Source organism: Zeus faber, assembly GCF_960531495.2.
Source record: "Zeus faber genome assembly, chromosome: 12".
Lineage (NCBI taxonomy): Eukaryota > Metazoa > Chordata > Actinopteri > Zeiformes > Zeidae > Zeus > Zeus faber.
Genome location: NC_137196.1, coordinates 2,563,773 through 2,591,290, shown reverse-complemented (window position 1 = coordinate 2,591,290; position 27,518 = coordinate 2,563,773). Strand labels below are relative to the sequence as shown.

At 41.7% G+C, this 27,518-nt stretch overlaps 1 protein-coding gene across 1 annotated transcript in view; it reads right to left on the bottom strand.

Moving 5' to 3' along the window:
- dlgap1a (discs, large homolog-associated protein 1a) overlaps positions 1 to 17,965 on the bottom strand; it is a gene marked incomplete at both ends in the record, with an annotated part of 66,423 nt that extends 48,458 nt beyond the window's left edge. The window contains 3 exons of the mRNA XM_080010344.1: positions 6,241 to 6,436; positions 13,059 to 13,273; positions 16,592 to 17,965. Of these exons, the coding sequence (XP_079866470.1) occupies positions 6,241 to 6,436; positions 13,059 to 13,273; positions 16,592 to 17,965 (1,785 nt within the window). The remainder of the gene's footprint in view (positions 1 to 6,240; positions 6,437 to 13,058; positions 13,274 to 16,591) is intronic.
- Between the last annotated feature and the right edge of the window lie 9,553 nt (positions 17,966 to 27,518).

Here is a 27,518-nt window from a genome sequence, read left to right as displayed (position 1 = left end):
AATCTCATCCAAGACACTCACCTCTACAGTGCTCGGGAATAGATTGTCTGTGTCTGTTGCTGAGTCTACCTTCTTTCTTTTAGCCGAATTGTTACGGTTCTAGTCGTCTTCCATCACATACTCGTTATAATAAAAATCGATATGAGCCTCGAGGTCCTCCACTTTGGTTTCGCCCAGTGTCTTTTTATATATATATATATATATATACACACATATATATATATTGCAATTAACTTTGTTATTTGTCTGAGTTGGAGCGGATTGTCTGTGTTTTAGCAGGCCACCGTCATGTTTGATCTGTACTTCCGTCTTCTCGCGAGATCACAGCATGCTCCTGTCAGATCACAGCATCACTCGGCACCACGGAATCCTACTGCTCAGACAGCTCACTCGGATATTCAATGCCTCCCTGGCCGAGTCCGTGGTCCCGTCCTGCTTCAAGAAGTCCACCATCATCCCTGTGCCTGGTCATGAAGTGCTTCGAGAGGCTGATTAAGGATTACATCAGTGCCTCCCTTCCCCGCACCATGCCTCCGCTGTAGTTTGTGTACCGGCCGAACAGGTCCACGGACGACACGGTCTCCCAGGTACTGCACACCACGCTCATGTACCTGGAAAGCCGGAAGGGGGCCTATGTGAGATTTCTGTTCATCGACTACAGTTCAGCTTTCAATACCATAGTCCCCACCAGACTAGCTGTCAAGCTGCGGAACCTAGGACTGAACACTCTGTGGTGTGCCTAGATCCTGGACTTCCATCCAGCCAGGCCCCAGGATGGTTAGGGTGGGGAGGCACACATCCAGCTCCCTCACCCTGAACATACAATCCCCCCAGGGCTGCGTCTTCAGCCCCCTACTGTACTCCATGTATACTTATGACTGTGTGGCCAGGTCCAGCTCCAGCACCATCATCAAGTTTGCTGACGACACCGTCGTGTTGGGCCTGATCAACAACGACAACGAGAAGGCCTACCGGAAGGAGGTGGCCGATCTGTCACCCAGGACAAGAGCCTCCTCCTGAACGTCAGCAAAACTAAGGAGCTGATTGTGGACTTTAGGAAGGGATTACAACCGAGGACGCACACACCGTTGGTGATTAATGGGGCTTCTGTCGACAGGGTGAGCAGCTTCAAGTACCTGGGAGTCCACATCACAGAGGACGTAACCTGGACTATACATACAGGCACTCTGGTGAGAATGGTGAGGCAGCTGCTTTACCAGCTCAAGTAGCTGAAGAAATTCACGGTCTCAGTGAGGATCCTTCTACTCTGGAGCAGTGGAGAGCATCCTGATAGGCAACATCACTGCCTGGTTGGGAACTGTACTGCTCAGGACAGGGTGCGTTTAGCCGATCGTACCACTGGAACTACCCTCTTCTCCCTGCAGGACTTATACACTAGGAGGTGTAGTAGCAGAGCCCGCAGGATCATGACGGATCCTCATGACCCCAACAACAGACTGTTCCAGCTGCTGCGGTCGGGCAAGCACATCCACAGTCACACAGAGAGAACAGAGAGACTGAGACAGAGTTTCTTCCTGCAAGCCATAAGGACTGTCAATGCTGAACTCACCAGGGGCCCTCACTGAGACACTCACATAGGCCCGTATGTGAGCCTGTCAAGCTGACGTATTAGGATTCCTGGAGCAATCTCCACTTCTTTAGCCTTACTGAACTGTATGTTGCAGACTGGACTGCATACTTTATCACTGTACTGGGTTACTGCATATTGTGCTGTATTGCTGTGCTGCTCGGTAGTACTGTATTGCTGTGCCGTACTGTTGTATACTGTACTGTATATCTCCACACACACTACCTCACTTTATTCACATGGCACTTTATTGCACATATCTGTATAAACAAAATCGCCTATTCCATATACATAATAGTCTATTCCCTTTATTCTGTACCCTCACTCAGTATATTACCTCCTATTTTATTTGTTAATTGCATTATGTTTTAGGAATCAGTTAGTTTAGTACTTATTGTGCATAATCTCCGGGTGCATTGCAATGACATTTCACTGCATATACAGGTACATGGTCATTACACGTGGAGTGAAATATTTCAAGCCTTTATTTCTTGAATGTTGATGATTGTGGCTATAGATAATGAAAATCCAAAATTCCATGTCTCAGAAAATTTTAACATTACATAAGATCAATAAAAAAAGGATATTTTAAAAATAAATGTCAGGCTTCTGAAAAGTCTGTTAATTTCTATGCACTCAATACTTGGTTGGGCCTCCTTTTGCATGAATTACTGCATCAATGTGGGGTGTCATGGAGGCGATCAGCCTGTGGCACTGCTCAGGTGTAATGGAAGCCCAGGTTGCTTTGTTAGCATTGTTGGGTCTGTGTCTCTCATCTTCCTCTTGACAATACGACATAGATTCTCTATGGGGTTCAGATCAGGTGAGTTTGCTGGCCAATCAAGCACAGTAACACCATGGTCATTGAACCAGCTTTTGGTACCTTTGGCGGTGTGGGCAGGTGCCAAGTCCTGCTGGAAAATTAAATCAGCAACTCCATAAAGCTTGTCAGCAGTAGGAAGCATGAAGTGCTCTAAAATGTCCTGGTAGATGGCTGTGTTGACTGTGGACTTCAGAAAACACAGTGGACCAACACCAGCAGATGACATGGCAGCCCAAATCATCACTGACTGTGGAAACTTCACACTGGACTTCAAGCAATGTGGATTCTGTGCCTCTCCACTTTTCCTCCAGACTCTGGGACCTTGATTTCCAAATGACATGCAAAATTTACTTCCATCTGAAAAGAGGACTTTGGACCACTGAGCAACAGTCCAGTTATTTTTCTCCACAGCCCAGGTAAGACGCTTCTGATGTTGTCTCTGGTTCAGTAGTGGCTTGACACGAGGAATTCGACATTTGTAGCCCATGCCTAGGATTCATCTGTGCATAGTGCCTCTTGATGCGCTGACATTTCACTGCATATATGTATGGAAGTATGTATATGTATGTGACAAATAAAAAATCTTGAATCTTGAATCTTGAATCCAGCCTCAGTCCACTCCTTGTGAATCTCCCCGAAATTCTTGAATGGATTTTGCTTGACAATCCTCTCAAGGCTGCGGTTATCCCTTTTGCTGGTGCACCTTTTCCTACCACACTTTTTCCTTCCACTCGGCTTTCGATGAATATGCTTGGATACAGCACTCTGTGAACAACCAGCTTCTTTAGCAATGACCTTTAGTGGCTTACCCTCCTTGTGGAGAGTGTCAGTGACTGTCTTCTGGACATCTGTCAAGTCAGCTGTCCTACCCATGATTGTGTAGCCTACTGACCCAGACTGAGAGACCATTTAAAAGCTCAGGAAACCTTTGCATGTGTTTTGAGTTAATTAGCTGATTACACCATGACTTTCCAATATTGTACTTTTTCACAATATTCTATTCTTCTGAGACACTGAATTTTGGGTTTTCATTATCTATAGCCACAATCATCAAAATTTCAAGTAATAAAGGCTTGAAATATTTCACTCCACTTGTAATGATTCTATGTAATATATGGGTTTCACTTTCTGAAATGAGTGACAAAAAAAATTGAACTTTTTCATGATGTTCAAATTTTATGAGATGTACCTCTATGTAGAATTATCTTTAATTGTCACACAGCACACACATGGTGGCCAGTGAAATGGGTCCTCTGCATTTGACCCATTTCACTGGCTGGTCCGTCCTCCCAGGACCTTCTTGCTGTGAGACAGCAGTGCAATGCACTGTGCCACCATACCCACCCTCCCATGTATATGTATGTGACATATGTGATATCAGTTTGTTTCCTGAGGCGAAACAAGTTAACCTCACCGACCAGGCAGTGAGAATTCTCCAACAGTGGCTATTTCTGTCAGATACACCTACAACAATATGGTGACTGACATTACCAAGTTAGAGAAAATGGTAAAAAACAATAAAGTGAATAATATGTTTTTTTACCTCTCTTAAAATGGCTTAGTTTATATACCAGATACATGAAAAATATCAAGCTGTCATTATAAAAATGAACAATATAAAACAATATAAAAACATTGTTTTCTTTCGTTAAAAAACTACATATGACACAATGTTGATAAACATTGTTTACTTTGACAATTTTATACAATTTGTCTATTTCTCATTGAATTCATTTTCTAAAGATTGACATTTTAATAACATTTATTGATTATTTGACATGTGATTTTTATGAATACTGTGATTTGTTTGCTTATTTTATCCAGCAATTTTGGACAACTGCTTAATAAAACAATTATCTGACTTGTTTTGTCATTTGTTGTATGAATTTACTAATTAATGTATTTTGCACTTCCAAACAATATCAAAAGTATAAACTGAACAATTTGGACCAATTATTTATAACTGACCTTTGTCATACACCTATGTCAAAATCATAAATTAAAATCAATGTTTGATGTGTCGTTGAACTTGATTTGTTTCATCCATAATGGCATAAACGTTAGATTCATGAACGTTAATGTCATAGACGTAACTACATTATGTTTACATGCCCAGGTGAGTCTGAAGGTCAGTAAGAAAATTAAAAAAAATGTAAAAGTATGTAACTACACAACATAACTCCACAATGTTTGATGTTTATACGTTAAGTAAATTGTGATGCACTGCACATAATTATCAAGAAAACTGAAGTATTACAGTTTTCTTGAAAATGATATGCACCTCGAACTTTGGTATTGAATGGTGGTTAATGTGAATGGTAGTGAATGTTGAAAACTGGGAAATTTTAGTGTTTGCATGGACTGGGGTGTAGTTTGGTTATAGCCTAACATTAGCTTTTTATATCTGGTGATTGCATTTTGGCCTCAAAAAGCATAAAAGTGAAACAAAACACATGAGTAACATAAACTTTTGTTTGCCACAGAGCTTATTTTCTGCAATAATCCAAAATCAAATGGCTTTTTGTCAAGGGAACCAGGGCGATGCTAACTTTCGGGTAGGCCTACAAAAATACGTCATCACTGCAGCACTCTATTATGTTTACAACATGCACAAACAGTGAACTGAAACTTAACAAGGGTATAGCAAGACAGGAATGTTGGAAGTTGAGGTTGTTTTTTGCTCACTCATAACCCTGCTGTCGGTCAAAGGCGCAAGGATATCTGTGGGAACAACGTCCACTAGAGAAGATTAAGCATCTTAAGCATATATAAAGGAGCTTATTGTAATCATAGTAATTTCAATAAGCTGTTTAGGGTTGAAAGTGCTTTTGGAAAGAAAGTCCAAGTCAAGCATTTATTGGTCTCTCAGAGGTTTAGCACACCATCATGAATAAGTGCTTTCATGAACTTATTTGTTTTTAAAAATGTGGCCTCAATCCATTCACTCAAGTCGCGCCTATAGGCGATGCAAAATCGCAATGCGGACAGCACAGTTTAGCATTAATTATGTAAAGAATCTGGCATTCATGTTCACTGATTGTATATGAACAATGAACAATCCAGATGGGTTGGTTGTCTTAAATATATACAAAACATATCTTAAAATGGCCACAAATCAGATTTGTTGAGACTTGACTCAGACTCTTGACCTGCATTTAATGACTTATGAACATGGTAAACTGTGATGATATTAACTTCTCCGTCCTACTTTTTGATATTGCCAAAGAAAGTTTAAAATTCATCCCAATTTAACCCAACACTAGTAAGCTGTTGAGTTTGATGTACACTAAAAAGGAAGAAAAAGGGAACGGATGCATTTTCTTCTGTCAGACACAGTGATTCTCTTTCCCCTGGAAAAGCATTTATGGTTGGAGCAGGCAGGTGAGGCCCTCCACACAGAGCTGGGCTCATATAGTGTTTGAAACCATTAAAATACGGCTGGTTTAGCATTCATATTGTGCTTTTTTTGGCACTCAAGTTTTACTTGAGCAAAAACCAAATTCATCTTATTGGATTGCCCTCAAGGACAGTGAGAAGCTGCAGCAGAGCGGTAAGTTCAAAAACAGGTAAACAGGTAGTATAGTGTACACATGTACACGTGGTGGGATCCAACATTTTAATAAGGCCTGGGTTTAAAAGTAGCAGACCTATTTTCTGATAAAGAGTAGCGTAAAACGGTAAATTTCAATTGCCATCAACGTAGACAGCTACCTGCCGCTCCGGCAAAGCAACATTAAGAAAATTCCAATAATTTCAAACACCCTTATTCTGTCCGCAAGGGAAACGGCAGAGTACGTCAGAATGGGGTCGACGTTGCACCAACACCAACCTGACTGATGGTGCTCATGGCCCTCATGTAGCTTTCATTGCGCGAACGGTATTGGGGCGAAGACAGCAGCGATTTGGGGTCGAGGAGGGTTTTGGTGTCCAGGGTGTCCAGACTTCTATTGATTGAGACCTCACTCACCGCACGCAGGTAGCTGTGGCTCCGAATCTGCAGTTTGGGGGAATGCTCGGACGAAATCCTAAGGGAGAGAGAGAGAAAAAGAAAACAAATTTAAACAAACATTGATTTCTAGTCAGAATGATAATGCAATCATAGAAACTCTAAAACTCTAAAACTATCTCCTAATTAAATTTTTTTTTTGACATTATTAGATGTACATTGATTTACATGTGGCCACATGTGAACTTATACGTCTTAAGAACAAATTGCATGTGATAACATGTGAATCACTTATAAAATCACATGAAACCCATGTATAACACATTTGAAACTCAATAATTTAATGAGACTTATTAAACACTGCAGACACATTTTTTTTCCTTTTTCGATGAATTGACTGGCCTATCGTGACAATTTTTTCAGTTGGCTTTGAGAGAATATGTCTTTGATTATCTAATATATAATACCCAGGGAGTTCTTTAAATGACTTGAAGTGACTTGTTTTCAAAATTGGAAGATGCCTGGCTACCTTTCCTGGATCAGGTAAAAACAAAGTCTGTAACTTGATAATTACCTTTTATTAGTGGAACTAATAATTCTTATATGAGTTTTTCTCCTTTGAGTTTTTAGCTTGTTTGTTTTTTTGTTTCGTTTTTTTAATGTAATGGGAGGGAGGGGGCTGGGGGGGTTGAATTATTTGGGTACCATAATGTTAACTCATGTATATTCTTAAAATGTAAAATAATAAAAAATGGAGTCATAAAATTTGTAATAATAACATTTTTTTTTTTTTGCTTGGACTTTTAAAAATCATATCCAATACCTGTATCCCTCTATCACAAAAAAAGACATAGAGTTACTGAGATCTGCAATGGAGAAAACTTTAATAAAAGCCTCTCTCTCGCTTCCTCACACACACACACACATGCACGCACGCACGCACGCACACACACACACGTTTTTTAGGGACTTGAGAGAAGAACGGAGAGAGAAAATTAGAATATGTGGGTAAAATATTGCGGAGAGAGGTGAAATAAATGAAAGTGAAACAGAAAGACCTGAAAAGTTCCCCTGAAGACCGACAGCTTTTTGGCGATTGAGCCCCCACAAGCGATAAAATAGCTTTAGGGGTGAGCGTACGGTAAAGCTTTGCTTTGCTGGACTCAATTCTTAGTTGTCACGAGGCACCCTACAACGCAAGACATGGCTATGGTTGTGCCTGGAGGGCGGATCTGCATTGCCAATCAACCAAACCTACCAATTAGCCTAACTAAACCTCTTCAAATGTACAACAATAAATTCACACTCATCATCTACACCAAATTACGGAATATATCCGAGCAATGACAAGTACGAATAGCAAAAATATTTACTTTTGATCGGATATCATGACAAAATGTGTGTGCACACATACGTACAGAAAAAGGACGGCGCAATATATTTTTATTAATATTGAAATGATCCACCCTGCATCTGCATGTAAGTAAGTAAGAACTTTGCTCAAAACGCTGTATTGTGACACTGGGAATTCTGACTTAGCCAAAGCAACCATTATTACATGTTTATTAGACAGACGTCCCATGTTTACAGCTATATTCCTACAGTCATTGTTCCATCTATTTGAATCAAAACAATATCCCCTGGACAGGTTGTACAGCTCTGGGGAATACATAGACATACATTTCACTGCACATATGTATGGAAGTATGTATATGTATGTGACAAATAAAAATCTTGAATCTTGAATAGAAGTCTGCCGCTTGCATGGACAGGATGTTGTGTCAGAAACTGTGGCTGATGGGTTATTTCTTGTCACGTAACATGCAGTCCACTTGTGGCTTTCCAAGAAGTTGAAGTATTTTTTATCTCAGGGCACTTACCATGTTGCTCTAGCTTTTGAGCAGGCCTACAATGAAAACAATGGGTTTGCGGGCTCAAAAGACGCTTCATGTGAACCAGCCCTTAATGGGCGTAATTATCTCTAGTCACTGTGGAGTTGCATTTCTAACAAGTGCAATTTTTCAACGAAGGGCTTACTACATTGTTACTTCTCATTGTTTATAACAGGGTGGGTATTGAATGGTTTAGCTTTATGTAGCGAGCTCCATGCTAAGGCCGGTAGCCGATCGGTGACATTTACATTTACACCGCGTTCCAAACTATTATGCAAATGATATTTTTCTCTGATTTTCCTAAATAGTCGATGAAAATGAAAGTCGGTATAATTTTCAAGTCATCAACCGTAAGGGTATAATTTGAATGTTATTGAACAAACATCCCAATGATAACAGTATTTTTTTCAAAAAAAAAAAACTCAAAATGCACTGTTCCAAATTATTATGTACATCAGAGTTTCAAAACATTTTATAGGTTGTAAAGAAGAAAATGGTAATTTGTCGAATTTGCAGCATTAGCAGATCATATTTACTGTAATCAAAAGCTATTTCAATCAAAAATATCTTAACAGGCCAAGTTACATGTTAACATAGGACCCCTTCTTTGATATCACCTTCACAATTCTTGCATCCATTGAACTTATGAGTTTTTGGAAGTTTCTGCTTGAATTTCTTTGCAGGATGTCAGAATAGCCTCCCAGAGCTGCTGTTTTGATGCGAACTGCCTACCACCTTCATAGATCTTTTGCTCGAGGATGCTCCAAAGGTTCTCCATAGGGTTGAGGTCAGGGGAGGATGGGGGCCACACCATGAGTTTCTCTCCTTTTATGCCCATAGCAGCCAATGACACAGTGGTATTCTTTGCAGCATGAGATGGTGCATTGTCATACGTGAAGATGATTTTGCTACGGAAGGCACTGTTCTTCTTTTTCTACCATGGGAGAAAGTGGTCAGAAACTCGATATACTTTGCCGAGGTCATTTTCACACCTTCAGGGACCTTTTTTGGGACATGGTGGCCATCCACCAACCATCCACTACTCCATCCATCTGGGCCATCCAGGGTTACACGGCACTCATCAGTAAACAAGACTGTTTGAAAATCTGTCTTCATGTATTTCTGGGCCGACTGCAACCGTTTCAACTTGTGAGCATTGGTTAATCGTGGCCGAATAGTAGGTTTATGCACATCTGCAAGCCTCTGGAGGATCCTACACCTTGAGGTTCTCGGGACTCCAGAGGCACCAGCAGCTTCAAATACCTGTTTGCTGCTTTGTAATGACATTTTAGCAGCTGCTCTCTTAATCCGATGAATTTGTCTGGCAGAAACCTTCCACATTATGCCTTCATCTGCACGAACCCATCTGTGCTCGGAATCAGCCACAAATCTCTTCACAGTACGATGATCACGGTTAAGTTTTCGTGAAATATCAAATGTTTTCATACCTTGTCCAAGGCATTGCACTATTTGACACTTTTCGGCAGCAGAGAGATCCTTTTTCTTTCTCATATTGCTTGAAAGCTGCTTAATAATGTGGAACGTCCTTCTTAAGTAGTTTTCCTTTAATTGGGCTCACCTGGCAAACAAATTATCAAAGGTGTCTGAGATTGATTTCAGTGGTCCAAAGAGCCCTGAGACACATTACCATCCATGACACATCAACCTTCGCATCGCGCATGCGTCAGGGACCTCCAAGCGATAGGACGGTTGTTATCTGCGGTGTCGCCATTCAAAGTTTAGAAAGTCTCTCCAACTTTAGGAATCACGCCAATACAGTGTTGTGTATGAATATTATGAAGAAGCCTCAATACACACGCTACTAATGTTCTTCTGAGGTGTTTGACATTGAGTATTATGAGATATTATCGCCCCTACTGGCCTAGAATTATTTTTTTCGTTTTTGTGCTCTCATGTGGATGGAGATTCTGTTTTCTTTTTTTTTTACGTCGGGGAAAAATGCATTTTCTGAAAAATCTGTATATATTTATACAGGGCCTTATATAGCTTTTATGTATCTTTTTTAAGTAAATACAGAAAACAATCAAAACAGGACACAAAACAAAATGACTAAGAGCGCTTTCATACCTAGATACGTGGTTTGTTTGTCTTGTTCCGAATCATGGGTTTAACTGATACAAAGCAATTACCTCTGGGTTCTTTTTGTGTTCACACAGCAACATTTTACAGCGACCAAAAGTTGTAAACAAACTCCACACGCAATTAAACTGACCTCTCATTGGTCTGATTTTTTCTTTGAAATTTGGACAGTTTAACAACCTTCCTGAATGTAAACAACAGTATCAAAATTGGAGCATCAACAGCATATACACCAATCAGCCACAACATTAAAACCAACACTAATAACCACTAATATTGTGTTGCACCCCCTCGTGCGGCCAAATTAGCTGTGACCCGTCAAGGCATGGACTCCACAAAGCCTCTGAAGGTGTCCTGTGGTATGTGGCACCAAGGCGTTAGCAGCATATCCTTTTAGTCCTGTAAGTTGCAAGGTGGGGCTCCCATGGATCAGGCTTGTTGTTCCACATCCCATCCCAAAGATGCTCGATCAGATCAGACCCTAAACCCGGCAATCCACATGATGAAGCAAACATGATTCATCAGACAAGGCCACCTTGTTCCATTGCTCCATGGTCCAGTTATGATGCTCACATGCATTGTAGGCACTTTAAACAGTGGACAGGGATCAGCATGGGCACTCTGACCAGTCTGCGGCAACACAGCACCATACAAAGTCAAAGTCGCTTAGATCCTTAACCTTGCTAATTTTTTCTGCTTCAACAAACCAACTTCAAGAACTGACTGTTTACTTGCTGCCTAATATATCCCACCCTTTGGCAGGTGCCAATGACTCTCCATTCTCATCTTTCCTCATTTTCCTCAATTCAAATCGTATCCGGCAGAGTTTTCTCATTCCGTTGATAGATTATTTTGCTTGACTGCTGTAGCTCCTATGTAAATGTTGTGTATATATATATATACAGTGGGGCAAAAAAGTATTTAGTCAGCCACCAATTGTGCAAGTTCTCCCACTTAAAAAGAAGAGAGAGGCCTGTAATTTTCATCAAATGTACACTTCAACTATGAGAGACAGAATGGGGGGAAAGAATCCAGGAAATCACATTGTAGGATTTTTAATGAATTAATTGGTAAATTCCTCGGTAAAATAAGTGTTTGGTCACCTACAAACAAGCAAGATTTCTGGCTTTCACAGACCTGTAACTTTTTCTCAAGAGGCTCCTCTGTCCTCCACTCGTTACCTGTATTAATGGCACCTGTTTGAACTCGTTATCAGTATAAAAGACACCTGTCCACAACCTCAAACAGTCACACTCCAAACTCCACTATGGCCAAGACCAATGAGCTGTCAAAGAGCAGAAACAAAATTGTAGACCTGCACCAGGCTGGGAAGGCTGAATCTGCAATAGGTAAGGAGCTTGTTGTGAAGAAATCAACTGTTGGAGCAATTATTAGAAAATGGAAGACATACAAGACCACTGATAATCTCCCTCGATCTGGGGCTCCACGCAAGATCTCACCCCGTGGGGTCAAAATGATCACAAGAACGGTGAGCAAACATCCCAGAACCACACGGGGGGACCTAGTGAATGACCTGCGGAGAGCTGGGACCAAAGTAAAAAACACTATCAGTAACACACTACGCCGCCAGGGACTCAAATCCTGCAGTGCCAGACGTGTCCCCCTGCTTAAGCCAGTACATGTCTAGGCCCGTCTGAAGTTTGCTAGAGAGCATTTGGATGATCCAGAAGAGGATTGGGAGAATGTCATATGGTCAGATGAAACCAAAATAGAACTTTTTGGTAAAAACTCAACTTGTCGTGTTTGGAGGAGAAAGAAAGCTGAGTTGCATCCAAAGAACACCTTACCTACTGTGAAGCATGGGGGTGGAAACATCATGCTTTGGGGCTGTTTTTCTGCAAAGGGACCAGGATGACTGATCCATGTAAAGGAAAGAATGAATGGGGCCATGTATCGTGAGATTTTGAGTGAAAACCTCCTTCCATTAGCAAGGGCATTGAAGATGAAACGTGGCTGGGTCTTTCAGCATGACAATGATCCCAAACACATCGCCCGGGCAACGAAGGACTGGCTTCGTAAGAAGCATTTCAAGGTCCTGGAGTGGCCTAGCCAGTCTCCAGATCTCAACCCCATAGAAAATCTTTGGAGGGAGTTGAAAGTCCGTGTTGCCCAGCGACAGCCCCAAAACATCACTGCTCCAGAGGAGATCTGCATGGAGGAATGGGCCAAAATACCAGCAACAGTGTGTGAAAACCTTGTGAAGACTTACAGAAAACGTTTGACCTCTGTCATTGCAAACAAAGGGTATATAACAAAGTATTGAGATTAACTTTTGTTATTGACCAAATACTTATTTTCCACCATAATTTGCAAATAAATTCTTTAAAAATCAGACAATGTGATTTTCTGTATTTTTTTCCTAATTTTGTCTCTCATAGTTGAGGTATACCTATGATGAAAATAATAGGCCTCTCTCATCTTTTTAAGTGGGAGAACTTGCACAATTGGTGGCTGACTAAATACTTTTATGCCCCACTGTATATATATATTGTTTTTTTTACAGCGTACCACTGCTAGCGCTCAACAGTGCCCATCTGTCTGTTTAACTTTCCTCCTCCTTTCCTCGAATTAGCATAACATCCAAATATGTCTGAAATGCTGAAGCCCGAAGGAAGAAAGGAAGGAGGGAAGGAAGAGGAAAAAACGGAACAGAAGGAAGGCACAGGAGTTACAGGATGAGCGCCTTACTGTAGTGTGGTCATCTCTGTCAGTGAGGGCTGCGTGGCCTTCAGGTAGCTAGCGCGTCGCGCTTGGACCTTGGACGAGGGCTTGGGGCTCCCGTCCGAGTCCTCGCTGTCATCCTCTGCCATGGCCTTCACGTAGCTGCCACTCCGCATCCGCCGGCAGGGGATGTCGTCCTCTTTCCCCACGAGGGAAAACCCGCTCCATTCATCCTGGGGTACCTGATCAGAGAAAGGTACCAGAAGAGTACTGTCAGGAAGCTCTGCGGGTCGTCTGAGGCCCCTGCAAATGGGTCGTCTGGCCATGTACGGCATACACCAAGTCCCGTTTCAATGCTCTGGCCACCCAATTTGCCTTGACCATACATTGTCATGGTCATGGTGAACTTCCATGCAACAGAAAGAAATGGATAAAATAACATCCAAGTTGGACACAGCCGACAACGTAGGCTAGTCTAGAATGTAGAATCTATCTATCTATCTATCTATCTATCTATCTATCTATCTATCTATCTATCTATCTATCTATCTATCTACATAACTACCTACCTCACATACACACAGATAAACACACAGATAAACACAGACAGACAGACAGACGGACAGACAGACAGACAGACAGACTCCACAGTGTTAGTAAATTAGCATGGAGTTCGCTTGGTTACACATGTAATTTGTCCTTGGAAATTCACACATCTGCTGCTCAGAATTTACCCAGGTTTGGCTAAACACAGGAAAATAGTTTTAACAATAAAGCCAAATGTTGTTGAGAAAAATGGGTTTTAACCACCAGATTTTTTAAAACACTTTCAAAACAGGTTTTCAACAACAAGGAACCATCTAAACCTTGGGGTGCCAGGCAGATGATTACGCCTTCTGCAAATTCTATACTGAATACAATCAGCTTTTACAGTATAGTGAATAGAAATTGGATAGGTGTGCTCAGATCAGATGCTCCCTTGCTTCAGACATCCCAAAGCATCCCAAAGCTATTGTACGCCTTCAGTCAGAGGTAAAATTTTGTTGTGGATGTGAACCTCATTGCCCAGTTCAAAAGTAGCAATTACAGTAACTTTATTGAGTGATGAATGCATTCAAGCACAGTGTGAAGCTCGAGCAGAATAGTACGATTTTCAAAGCTCTCATCGAAGTGATGCTATGAATGTTATAAATGACAGGAAAAAAAGGACAGATAAAGGACAGATAATAATGTTTAACACACATATGCGTGTGTGGTGTTAAATCGAACCCACTTGGCCACTTGAGGGTGATCTTTTTAAATGTATTCCAAAATTAACAGATAACAATTGAAGGCTGCTTTACAAGCTGAGCAATATGCCGGCTCCTATTTGAACCTAGTAAAAAACCTAGTAGCTGCCTTTTAGAGGAGCTGACAAGAAATGTCTTTTATTCCGGTCCTATTTAGAGCGGAATAAGGGGAATTACGGCCGTGTGAAAAATCATTTTCAAGCGTGAAATGTAAAAAGAAGTAAAAAGAGGCCCCTGGCCCCTGTTGCGTGCCCATACTGTGGGAAAAGAAGAGATATGAGATAAGATATAATGTATAAATAGTATATAGAGAGCAGTACTAATTACTGTATAAATCATCTATAGACAGTAACCAAATGATGTGTGTGCACGCACGTGTGTATGTTTCTGAAGCGTATATGACGTCAAGCAGACACAAATGAGCAGGTTGTCTATAAAAAGAGCGCGCGAGGAAAAGACCAGCTGCGCAAGCCTCTCTCTCTCTCTCTCCCTCTCTCTCTCTCTCTCTCCCACGCACAGGCCGCAATTTCACTGCAGCTCAACATCCATTTGCACTGTAATGGCTCAGTTCAGCTCAGAGGGTTTTATTCTGTATCAGACGACCAATTTAAGGAGACATTTCAACACAGGTCTAATAAAAACTACTATAAAGACTTCACTCCACTTCAGACACCCCCATCCCCAACCTGCATATTCTGCTCTTCTTAAAGTCAACTTTGTTCAGATCAATTTAATACGATCTTTTGTAGTATGTCTCTGTAGACATTGTAGTCCTATGCTGGGGCGTGAGCTCACAGAGGCTGAGCGTATATATACAGTACAGTGTACCAACTGTGCATCGTGACCCTACACAGATTAGGTTGTTTCCTTGGCAACACTGGGCCACTCTGATGGCTTAAGGCAGCTGCGTTGGAAATAACTCATAAGGAATGGCATCGCCGGTAGGCCTGCTGTTCTGCCTTATTTTGACAATGGAGGAAGGAGCCATACGAGTGCACACCGAACTGTGTACCAACAACTGTCTTACTGTTTCACGTTAGGGAGAGGAAGAATGATATTTATTTGTGGCTGAACTGTCGTTGAAGTGGTAAATTATTTTTGTTCTTCTTCTGACTTGTTGCATGTGAGCTTAAAGAGTCTCATTAGATATATTACTAATTTTTTCTAATAAGTCAAAACCTAAACCAAATAACTCCAGTGTGATCTTCAAAAAAAAAACGTCCTAATCATTATATCATGGCAGTAAATAGGGCTGGGCAATACCCATAAAATCAAATATCACAATATGTTTGAATGAATGCCTACATTAATTTTAATAATATTTGGGGGATGGCTATTGGGACTTTCGTAAGATTCATAAAATTCACACACAAGAGAAACAATCATTAGTCATTTAAGTATTATGACCAAGCAGGTAGACTCATTGATTAGAACGTCTAGAACAGTCTGCGAAGTTCAGAAAATTGCATTACCTGTTACATTACTGTAATGCAGCCTAAAAGGCAACATTTAGTATAATCACAATATTACAATAACCTAAATCACAGACAAAATCTCCTCTCATATCCTAATATGGACATTATATTATAGGCAGGCATGAATTATGAGCATTATGCAAAGAGCTATGAGCTGAATAAACAATCACATCTGTATCAATCACTTTCAATGCAGCCTGCATTCGCAAGGATCATGAACTAACGCAGTTCTGATTAATTGGGTTCTATTGTATTTGTAATGTTGTATGGCACAGAGCAGAAGGCATCATGACACAAAAGCCTACACTTGTCACTACAACATCACAAGAAAACGCAGCACAGCACAGCACAGCACAACATTGCACCACAGTGAACCAAATGGCCACACAACAGAGCAGCAAAAAGAAAAAGACATAAGGCATGAGGGCAACAACAAATAGAATGAAAAGAGGAGTAAAAAGAGAATAAATGATTCATGGTTCATAAATCCAAACCAAATCAATGTTTTTTTTTACCTAGCATTCAGAGATTAATATTGCTATTGCCTCTGCTCTTACTTATTTCTCAAACTTAAAAAAGGGAGAAGGGGGAAGAGGTTGCTTCTCAGAGGGAACAGTGGGTGGATAAGAGTGGTGACCCAGGTGACCTGGGTAAAAAAGGATGAGGATGTAGTCTAGTGGGCAGAACCGTAATGTGGGATAAAGGAGAGGAGTGGGAGATGTTGGACGTGAGCAGGAGTTGAGGGAGAGAGGGGAAACGGAGAGTGAAGTGTGGGAGAGGGGGGGGCGTTAGTTACCTGGAGGAAATGGCATGTGCGATCCTGCTGCTTACTGCCCTTAGATTTGACTAGCACTCTATCTAGGTTAAGGTTATCGGTTCCTGCACCGGCTGAGCGCGGCTGGCTGGAGCCGCCGCTGCTGCTGTTGTTGTAGACCTCTCGGGCCCTGCTCACCGTTAGGCTGGACGACCACGGCCCTTTCTTCACCAGGGGCCCATCCGGCAGACCCAATGGGAGCAAGGCACCACCACCTCCACCTCCTCCTCCTGCATTGACACCGCTGATGTTGCAGCTGTTAGCAACTGGCTTAATATCGTTGTTGCTCCGGGAGGCCTTCAACCCGGCATGGTGGTGCGAGTGGCCTTGGTGCACGTGCTCACTGAACGTGCTGTACGGGTCCACCATGAAGTACTGCTGAGACTGCGAGGTCAGAAGGGGGCTCTGGGGTATGCTGACACCAGGGTGGTGGGCCACAGTCATGGTAATGGGAGATGGGGAGAGGGACGGTGATGTCGGGGGGTGGTGCGGATGGTGGTGGTGCGGGGGCTGGTAGAGACAGAGCTCCCTCTCCAGGTTGTCATCGGAGCTCCAGTAGCCAGAGCCGGGTGCTGAGGCTGAGCCGTGCAGCCGATGGTGATGGTGGTGGTGACTGCGGTGCTTGGGCTCTGCTGACCTGCAGCGCTCACGGCTCTTGCTGTGCTTCCGGTGGCGTGATCCCACTGGAGGGGTTTCCCCTTCTTCAGCGCTAGTCCTCAAACCCCGGCCACTGCCCCCGTCACCGCCACCGTTCGCATCGCCGTTACTGCCTCCTTTGGGGGGCAGAGTGTGGTTTGGCCCCTCCAGCGAGTGTGATTTGGTGAAGAGTTTTTGGACTGAATGGACCAGGTGGCGGATTCTCCCAGGGCTGTCATTATTGCTGCTATTGGCTCCTACCCCACCATTCTGTCCTGGAATGCTGCGGTTGTACTGCAGCGTGTGGTAGCCATCTCTGGCGAATGCAGACTGCCGCTCAAATGGCTCATCAAAATTTGCCTGCACCCTCATGGGTATTTTGCCTGTGTAACCTCTTCCTCCTCCTCCACCACCTACATACGGCACCAAGGCCATACACTCATCCTTCTTGTCTGTATGGTGGGAGGATGAAGTGGAGTGACAACGCCTTGGGAAGGTCCCATAAGGGACCACACTGCTGCTGTCCCAAGGGTGCTGAATGTGCTGATTGTGGTATGGTAGCTCCGCTGGGTGGGGAACAGGCACCGGCAGCGGAACTGACATATCCATCTGGCTGAGCAAATATGGCTTGCGGTCAATGTGATGGTGACCCAGTGGCTCATAGCACTGGTCATAGGAGACCAGGTGGTTGTGGCTCCGACTACTGGATAGTCCCTTCATGGTGGGAAGAAGGGATGCGATTCAGAGCGATGCAGTGAGGAGGCTTACAGTTTCAGGCAGGCTTGTCTTCAGAGAGGTCCCCAAAAAGAAGACCCTGAGTAGAGCTGGAGCCTCTGTCAAAAATGGGGAGATACGAAAAAAGATCATATTAGCAATATACATGCTAAATTAGTTGAAGAAGATATACTGCAAGAATTACATCTCATTAAGAATAAAGTGAGGTTTTCTTTTTCAAAACCATTAACCTTCATAGTTCACAGTCTTACAATAAGATTGTAAGATTGTGATACGAGTTCAAATACATCTAAGATCAGATAAGATAAATTAGATAAAGATAAAAGAGATAATAATTAAAATTAGTTATAAAACAACACATATGTACACAGCAATATGCTATACACATGCATAGCATTATGCTAACTAGTGAGCTCAATATAGGCAAGTGGCATCTGAGGCAGTGTTGGCAGTAACGTGTTACTATTAACATGATACTAGTAATGTGCTACAGTAATAATATTACTTTCCAAAGTAACGAGTCATGTTAAGAATTTCTGATAAAATTTCAGTAATAATATTACAGTTACCCCCAAAATAAATTACTTGTTACAACCTTACTTTTGCTGATCATTTCTGTAATCGTTGCACGTGCACATCCGGCATATACTGTCGATTACCCTGGTATTCACACTGTTAAAGTTCCATATGACTGGAGGACTTCATAAATGAGAAGGATTGGTGAGAGGACATGAGCATGCTGTGATCCCGCGAGAAGACAGAAGTGGAAGTGAGTGAGTGGAGACCCAACATGGCGACGCCCTGCAACACTAACTAACACACCGGCAGCTCCACCTCAGACAAAATAACAAAGCGAATTGCAAATAATATTTATATATATAAATATAAAAAAAGGGAAAACTGTGCGAAACCAAAGTGGAGGACCTTGAGAATTATATCTTTTTTTTTTTATAACGAATATGTGATGGAAGACTACCAGGACCACAATAATCTGGCGAAAAGAAAGAAGACCGACTCAGCAACGGACACAGACAATTTCATACCGGGTGCTGTAGAGGTGAGTGTCCTGGATGAGATTAACAAGAAGCTGGACATGATTGGTCCACTTCTCCGGGACATTACCGAGATCAGAGCCAGCCATGATTTCCTGCACCGCACGGTCGGTGAGATGCAAAAAGACAACATAGATCTAAAAACCTCCGCGAAGCGTCTCACAGTGGAGATAAAATTTGTAAAAAAAAATAATAAAATAATGAAAGAAACTATCCTGGATATACAATCCAGAAGTATGCGGGACAACCTCATCTTTTCTGGGATCCCAGAGAACAACACAGAGTCCCCAGAAAATATAGTGAAGGACTTTCTTCGCACTGCCCTGAAACTCCCGACAGACACTGTGAAGCAGATAATCTTCCAAGAGGTTAATCAACTGGGACACCGCGTGGGGAACCGTCCCCGCTCCATCATAGCGAAGTTTGAACACTTCAAGCACAAGGAGCTGGTTAAAAGCAAAGGACACACGCTGGGCATGAACGATCAATTCCCACGGGAGATCAACGACCGATGGAAGGTGCTGTATCCTGTCCAAAAGGTGAACCGGCAGAAGGGTAAACCCGTATCAATGGTTGTTGACGAATTATATATAGACGGTCTGTTATACCGAGATTCCTCCACCACACCCTGGTTATTATGATCAAAAAGTATGTATTCTTGTCATTGAAATTGTTATTATATACTGAAAGATGTAGGAATAGGCATGCTATCTATGTCAGGATTTAAAATATTGCTCACTCTCATCTCACCTTCCTAATTCCCCCTCCATACTTCTCTCATAATCTCACCTCCCTAATCCCTCTCTCCTGACTTCTCCTATCACTCTCACTCTATAATGTCTTTCACTTTATGTATGTCTAATCCGGCAATGTTCTGTGTTTATCTTTGTCTACTTGTCATTTGTTTGTGTAGTTATGTATCCCTACAAACTTCCGACAATACTATGGCAGCGAAAAGGAATGTAAAGGAGGAAACCCCAGATTTATCTGGTGGAAAGCATGGGAACGGTAGTATAGCAATTGCCTTGGATACACTGTGCCATCACCTCCTAACGAACTTCAATTACACCCATTAAGTTTATTAATTGGAATGTGAGAGGCTTGGGCTTACCTGGTAAACGTAGCTGAATCCTAACTCAACCCCAGCTTCGGTCTACTGCAAGAAACTCACCTCACTGCATCCGAGCACATCAAACTCAAAGCTATATGGGTTAATCAGATGTTTTCCGCATCATACAACTCAAAAAAAAGAGGTGTCTCTATATTGAACAATCCCATATCAAAATAAAACCACAATATCTGACCCAGAAGGGTGTTACATAATGATTAATGGGAACATCAAATTAACCATAGCTAATATTTATGGCCCCAATGAGGATGACCCAAATTTCTTTCACAATATATTTTCAAAACTCTTAGAATTCACTGAATCAATTATCATATTGGGAGGAGACTTCAACACAGTACTGGAGCCAAATTAAGACCGTTCTCAAGCCAGAAATATTCACAAATCCTGCCGTTCGTTGGACACCATAAAACAATATGAGTGATCTTGCTCTTGGGGATTGTTGGCGATCAAATAACCCACAATCTAGAGAATACACATATTAGTCACCACCACACCAAAGTTTCTAGAGTCTACCTTTTCTTGACAAGTCATTCCGCACTGTCCATTTCCGATCATGGGCCGATTAGTTTCAACCTGATAAATGAAACAAACCGGAACCCTCCCGGCAGGTGGCAGTTTAACACCTCACTTTTGACAGATAAAGAATTTAACCATTTCTTTTCCAGAGAATGGACTTCCTTCATTGAACTGAATGACTCCAAGAAATATCACCATCCTTACTTTGGGAAACAGCTAAGGCAGTTCTAAGAGGTAGTATTATTTAATTCTCCACTCACAAGAAAAATAAAGGACAAGAATGTCAAAATAAACTCGAACAGCAACTAAAGTAGTTGCACTCCCAACAAGCCCACTCATCCTCTGAGCAAATCCGAAATGAGATCCGGACAATTACATCGCAACTTGATACTATCATCCATCAAAAGACACAATTCCTTATGCAACGAACAAGAGCAAATTATTTTGAATTCAATGAAAAATCCGGTAAATTTCTTGCCAATCAATTGAAACGTGATAAAGAAAAATCACTTATTACAGCCCTCAAAGATTCACAGGGTAGAATAACATACAAGACATCAATAACATATTTAGAGAATTTTATAATAACCTATATCACTCGGATAATGAATCGAAAATATCAAACATTCACTCATTCCTTGATGATATTGACCTTCCTAAACTTTTGATGAAGCTGGCTACCACTCACTCTTGAAGAACTCAGGAAAGCGCTCTTCTCTATGCACAACAATAAATCACCTGGATCAGATGGCTACCCAGTGGAATTTTATAAACACTTTTGGCCACTAATCTCCCCATTATTCATCAGAATGGTTACAGAGGTCAAGTCAACCTCCACCATGCCTCCGTACATGAATGCTGCTCTCATTTCGGTTTTGCTCAAATCCAATCAGGACCCAACCCTCACCTCCAGTTATAGACCCATAAGCCTTATTATTTGCGACCTTAAGATTATAAGTTAAAGACTAACCAACAGAATTGAAAAAGGAATTCCATTTATAATTCGCCCAGACCGAACAGGCTTTGCAAAGGCAGACACTCATCCAGCAATATGTGTTGTTTATTCAGTCTGATCAGCATATTTCAAAGGAACAACTTTAATACTGTTATTGCTTATTTGGATGCCGAAAAGCATTTGACAGAGTTAATTGGACATATCTCTTTTCAATCCCCAACAAATTTGGCTTGGGAGAGTCACTCATTCAATGGATCAGAATCCTCTACAACTCTCCATCTGCTTCTGTCATCACCAATGCTTACACTTCACAGCGTTTCACTCTACAACGCGGGACAAGACAAGGATGTCCGCTCTCCCCTTTACTATTCGCCATCGTTATTGAAGCCCTCGCGGCGGCCTTCCATCAAAACAGTAATATTGTCGCAGATGATATCTTGTTGTCAAAACAGAACACATACCGGAGGTTTTCAATCTTATATCTAAATTCTCAGCTATCTCAGACTATTCAATAAATTGGACTAAAAGCACAGTCTTACCACTGGTAAGTCTTACCAGTGGGGCGGTCTGTAATGCTGCAACCCAGAAACTTCACTTAAGCATCACAACGGGCAATATTAGATACCTTGGTATTCATATCTCCCCCAATCTATCAGATTTGTTTACCCTTAACTTCACTCCATTGCTCAAATCCATTGAAGAAGACCTCATTCGATGGAACAACCTATCAATCTTACTAATTGGTAGTGAGTACTCTAGACTCAATAGTCAACAAATTTTATTGGAAATACAAGAAACCGAGAATTAAACTAGCAACACTACAGAAAAACAAAGACTGTAGAGACCAGCAGCCCCAAACTTTAGATACCACTATCTAGCAAACCATCTTCAGTTTATAATTAAATGGTTACAACCAGAGCAACAATTGGCCCATGGATGGCGAATCATTGAAAAAACTGAATGTCAGGAGTTATCATTATCTGATCTCCCATTCCTCACTGAATCAATAAGGAAACATAATTTCTTTAAAAACCCATTTATCGCAACAACTCTGTCAGCCTGGTGGAAATTTCTCAAACTCAGTGGTCACACTCTATCTCCTAACAAATTTACACCAATCTGGCACAACCCAGATTTCCTAGTTAAAAATAGACCAATAATCTTTAGGTCTTGGAAAAGACAAGAAATTACTCATCTGGAATACACTTTTGAAAACAATTCGCTTATATCCTTCCCAACCTTAACCCAAAGGTATAATATCGGTTGCCACGGCTCCCTTCAATTCCTTCAATTACAGCAGTCTCTAAAAGATAAAATCAAATTGACGAACAACATCCTACAACCACCTCAAATGATTGAACATCTCATATCAACTCATATCAGTCACTTGAAAAATCTCTTTTCCAGAATATACAAACTTTTATAAAAAATAGATGACACCTTATCTTTACCTACAATGAAATGGGAAAGAGACCTTGCTGTCCCCACCGATATCAAGCTGTAGAAGTTAATTTGCAACACCTTTTCTATGACCCACAACTCCAAAATGCAACTCAACCAATATAAGATCTTACACAGAGCCCATAACACGGAACACAAAATGTTCAAAATGGGTTTTGTGGATGAAGACATTTGCTCTCACTGTTCCCTTGATACCAGATATGACTACTTTCATGCCTTCTGGCTCTGCCCACCTATCCTAGCTTTCTGGACCAACATCACCAAGAAGCTATCAACCCTTCTGGGTCGCAGCCTTCCATTCTCCCCGTCTATATGTCTTCTCGGTGACCTCTCCTCAGTCGACCCACCACTGAAACACCACCAATCCATTTTGATCGCCTTAACAATTCCTAAGAAAACAATATTACTCAATCGGAAAAAGAGAGAAATCTCACCGCATCCCAGTGGATGCAGTTATTAATGGATTACATCTCAATGGAAAAACTATTGGCAATAAAAAAAAACTGTGCTCTTGTCATTCTACAGGTCATCCACAGGAGAGAGTTATTGCAGCAGGTCTTGATGATTTAAGAATGAATAAAGAGTTGCAATGCAGGTTGAGAACTTGAACTCCACTGGCAGACTACTTCTATCCTGGATGCAATGGCATACAAATACTCGGTGTTGTATGCCCAGCATGCTGACAGCACAGGTAAAAAATAAATAAATAAATAAATAAATAAATAAATAAATAAATAAATTAGAAGGATATCCAGGGACTTGACTTTAGCTGCATGAGCTAAACATTTATTGCATCACTCGAACACCGCGTCCGCATTACACACACTCTGAGCTTAACCGGACCACTCCTTATGTTACTCTGCTTCCATATCAGTAACTTTATCACATACAACTTCATCAGTGCATGGCACTATACACTCCTCATAAAAAGTTAGGGATATTCGGCTTTCTGGTGAAATTTCAGGATTAACGTAAAATGCACTATAACCTTTACAGGTGAACATTATTTGACCTTCTCTAAACTTTTGAATGCACATGTCAAACTGTTCAATGTTTCAGTACTTTTTGCACAACTTGCTGTTCTCTCACAAGGAGCTGAACGGCAAAATTCACAACAGGCGTTTGATCCATGAATCGACCAATACATTTCCTGGTTCAATTAGAATTGGTATTCAAACAGTCCTCTTCATCATGCTGTTCACATTTTGACATCATAAGACCAAGACAACACCTAACAATTGATCAACAGTACCTCACCATTGCGAAGCTTCAAACAGGATGTTCTCAGAGGGAAGTGGCCACTGAGTTTAGAGTGTCACAGAGTGTCATCAGCAGGTTCCAACAGAGATACAGAGAGACTGGAAGAGTCACAGAAAGGCATAGAAGTGGACGTCCTTTGGCCACATCCCACGCTGATGAGCGCTTCATTGTGAACAGTGCCCTGCGGAACCGGATGGTGAATGCCACTCAACTCCAGGCACATTTAAGGGAGGTGAGAGGCACCCAAGTGTCACGTCAGACCATTCGAAACCGTTTACATCAGCGTGGTCTACGTGCTAAACGACCTGCAAGGGTACCTGACCACACCACCAGGCACAGGCATTGTCGTCTTGCACGGGACAGGGAGCATTGGGCCTCAGTGCTGTTCTCTGATGTAAGTCGATTCACGTTGAGCAGAAATGATGGCCGCCAATGATGTTGAGACGTCAAGGAGAGTGCTATGCATCAGCCACTTTTGTTACCAGACGAGCCTTTGGTGGTGGTGGTGTTAGAGTGTGGGCAGGTGTGTCTAGTCAATACAGAACTGCCCTACACTTTGTGAATGGTACAGTGACAAGCCCATACTACCTGAATAACATCATTAATCCAGTCATTGTGCCCCTGCATGAACAACACAGGCCTCATTTCATCTTCATTGACGACAATGCTCCAGCTCATCGAGGTGGCATCATTAGGGAACGGCTGCTGGAGACTGGGGTACCTCAAATGGAGTGGCCTGCACTTTCTCCAGACCTGAATCCCATGGAAAATCTATGGGATCAGCTGAGTCGCCGTGAAGAGGCTCGTAACTCTGTACCCCAGAACCTCAATGACCTGAGGGCCGCCCTTCCAGAAAAGTGGGCTGCCATGCCTCAGCAGACAATAAGTTGACTTGTGAACAGCATGAGACATGGTTGTCAAGCTGTAATTGATGCTCAAGGGCACATGAGAAGTTATTGAGACATTGACTTTTTTTTGTTGTGGTATACCCACCACTGTTGTTGGCTTTTGTTTCAATAAATTGTTTGAGATGAGGAAATCACCATTGCATGCTTCTACTTAAATGCCCTACTTTCATGATATAATATCACTGTCGTGTGATCTTTTTACATTTTCCATAAATTTCACCCGAAAGCCAAATATCCCTAACTTTTTGTTAGTATACCACTCACACAGAGGCGCACATGTGAAGTCTGAATTTTGAGGAGAAAGGACGCAATTACAAATGTTGTGGGGTGTAAGTAACATGGAGAAGTAATATAATGTATAGTATGAAAAATTACTGGCAGGGAGTAATAAGTAAAGTAATAACATTACTTTTGAAAAGAGTAACGAGCAATAAATAAAAATGTTTAAGTAACGAGCCTTACAGTGATCTGAGGCCACCCAAACTAAAATACAGTGCACTTGGTTCTGAAAGGATTTAAACAACAGATTTCAGGGTTTGTTTGTTACACCTTACTGGTCTGGTTCTCACTGGTGTGCAGGTGTACAATGCTATGTTTAAAAATGCTGGAAACAGTTAACAGAAGGAAACGTGAATGGAAGAGCTATCCATTAGGTATTGTTACAGAGCTCTTATTGTGTATTCTGTGTACAAGGATATTATTGGCCGGTTGCTAATAGCTTAGTGGGCGATAACTTAGTGGCGTAAGGTATATAGTTCAGGGGGTCTAGGACTGGTTGCAATTGTAGGTGTATGACAGTCATATATATAATTGGATATTGATATCACTCTAAGCCTTGTGATTATGATTAGGCTGAATACAAAATGAATAATTGGAGTGATATTTCATCTTTTTAAAAGAAAAATGACTGGTAAAATAAAAATTGTTGAAATAGTTGAAAGTTGAGATAATAAATCCTTCCTAACGGATTGAGAAAATAAATCAATAAGATAAGGCCTTTTCTGTAACGGGTGTGGTTAGGACCCAATTACAGCACAAAGACAGGCAGGGATATTTGGCAATGTCTTTTATTTGTTGAGCGGACGGAAGAGAGGCAGGGGGCAGGCAGGATACGTGGTCGGGGCGAGGCAGTGTCGGTAGCGGGGAATCAATCCGGAGACCGCTGGAGGGGTTGGTGCAAGCATCGAAAACAAACTGGCAATGGGTGACTCATGAGAGAGGCTTATATAGTGGCTTGATTGCTGATCGGGAACAACCGTGTGCGCAGGTGAATGGAGCTGGGCTAGTGAGACAGGTAAGGAGAGGGAGGGGAAGGTAGATGAAAGCGGAGATCATGACATTCTCTCCGGCCTAGTAAAGAAAAACAATAACAATGAGGCCATTTCAGGTTTCAGAAACTCAGAAAAACTGATAAATTACTCATTGGAAAGGAATGGCCAGTGTTAATAACAAAAAAGGCAACGTCAGTGCTCGGTGGATTAGTTTCATGTCCATTATTGTCACACGTGTGTGTGTGTGTGTGTGTGTGTGTGTGTGTGTGTGTGTGTGTGTGTGTGTGTGTGTCTGTTTCTTTGGCCATATATATATATATATGTATGTATATATAAATCAGTGGCAGTACCAGTGCTTCTACTACTATTACTATTATTATCATTATTATTATCATTTATATAAATATTATTGGGGGTCAAGCGTGCAGCTATATTTATTTATTATCCACATTTTCTGTGTTCAAAGTGTCTGGCACTTGACAACCGCTCGAACCATGGACATTGTTGAGGTCTTGTTAGAACCAGGACGTTGCTGACATCTCATGGTTCAATTTGACTCATATCGATTCACATTTGGAGCAGGAATTAGTGAAAAATGAATTAAATTTTACCGGAAGTAGCAGAACATTCATGCATTGCCAATATGTCAACATCCTAAAACTTCCGGTCGGGTGGCAGAGAGAGATGAGTTTGTGGAGCGGGCTCGTTGTGACATTCTCATCTAATTCATTATAAAGGTGCAGGTTGTGGCTCTGGGGGGGCACTCACATCGTATGAGGTGGGTGGTGCAGACTCCATCGGTCTGTAATGGTTACATCGGCAATATCTGCGCTGGGTTGAGATTACCCAACACAAAACCCAACTTTTCCTCCGATATTTTCTTCTCTTTTTTGTAAATAAACACATTCTGTTCGCATCGAACCCGGTGTCATTTCACTCTTTATTTTGTTTTATTTGAGCCAGTCATAACTAACGCAGATTGACGC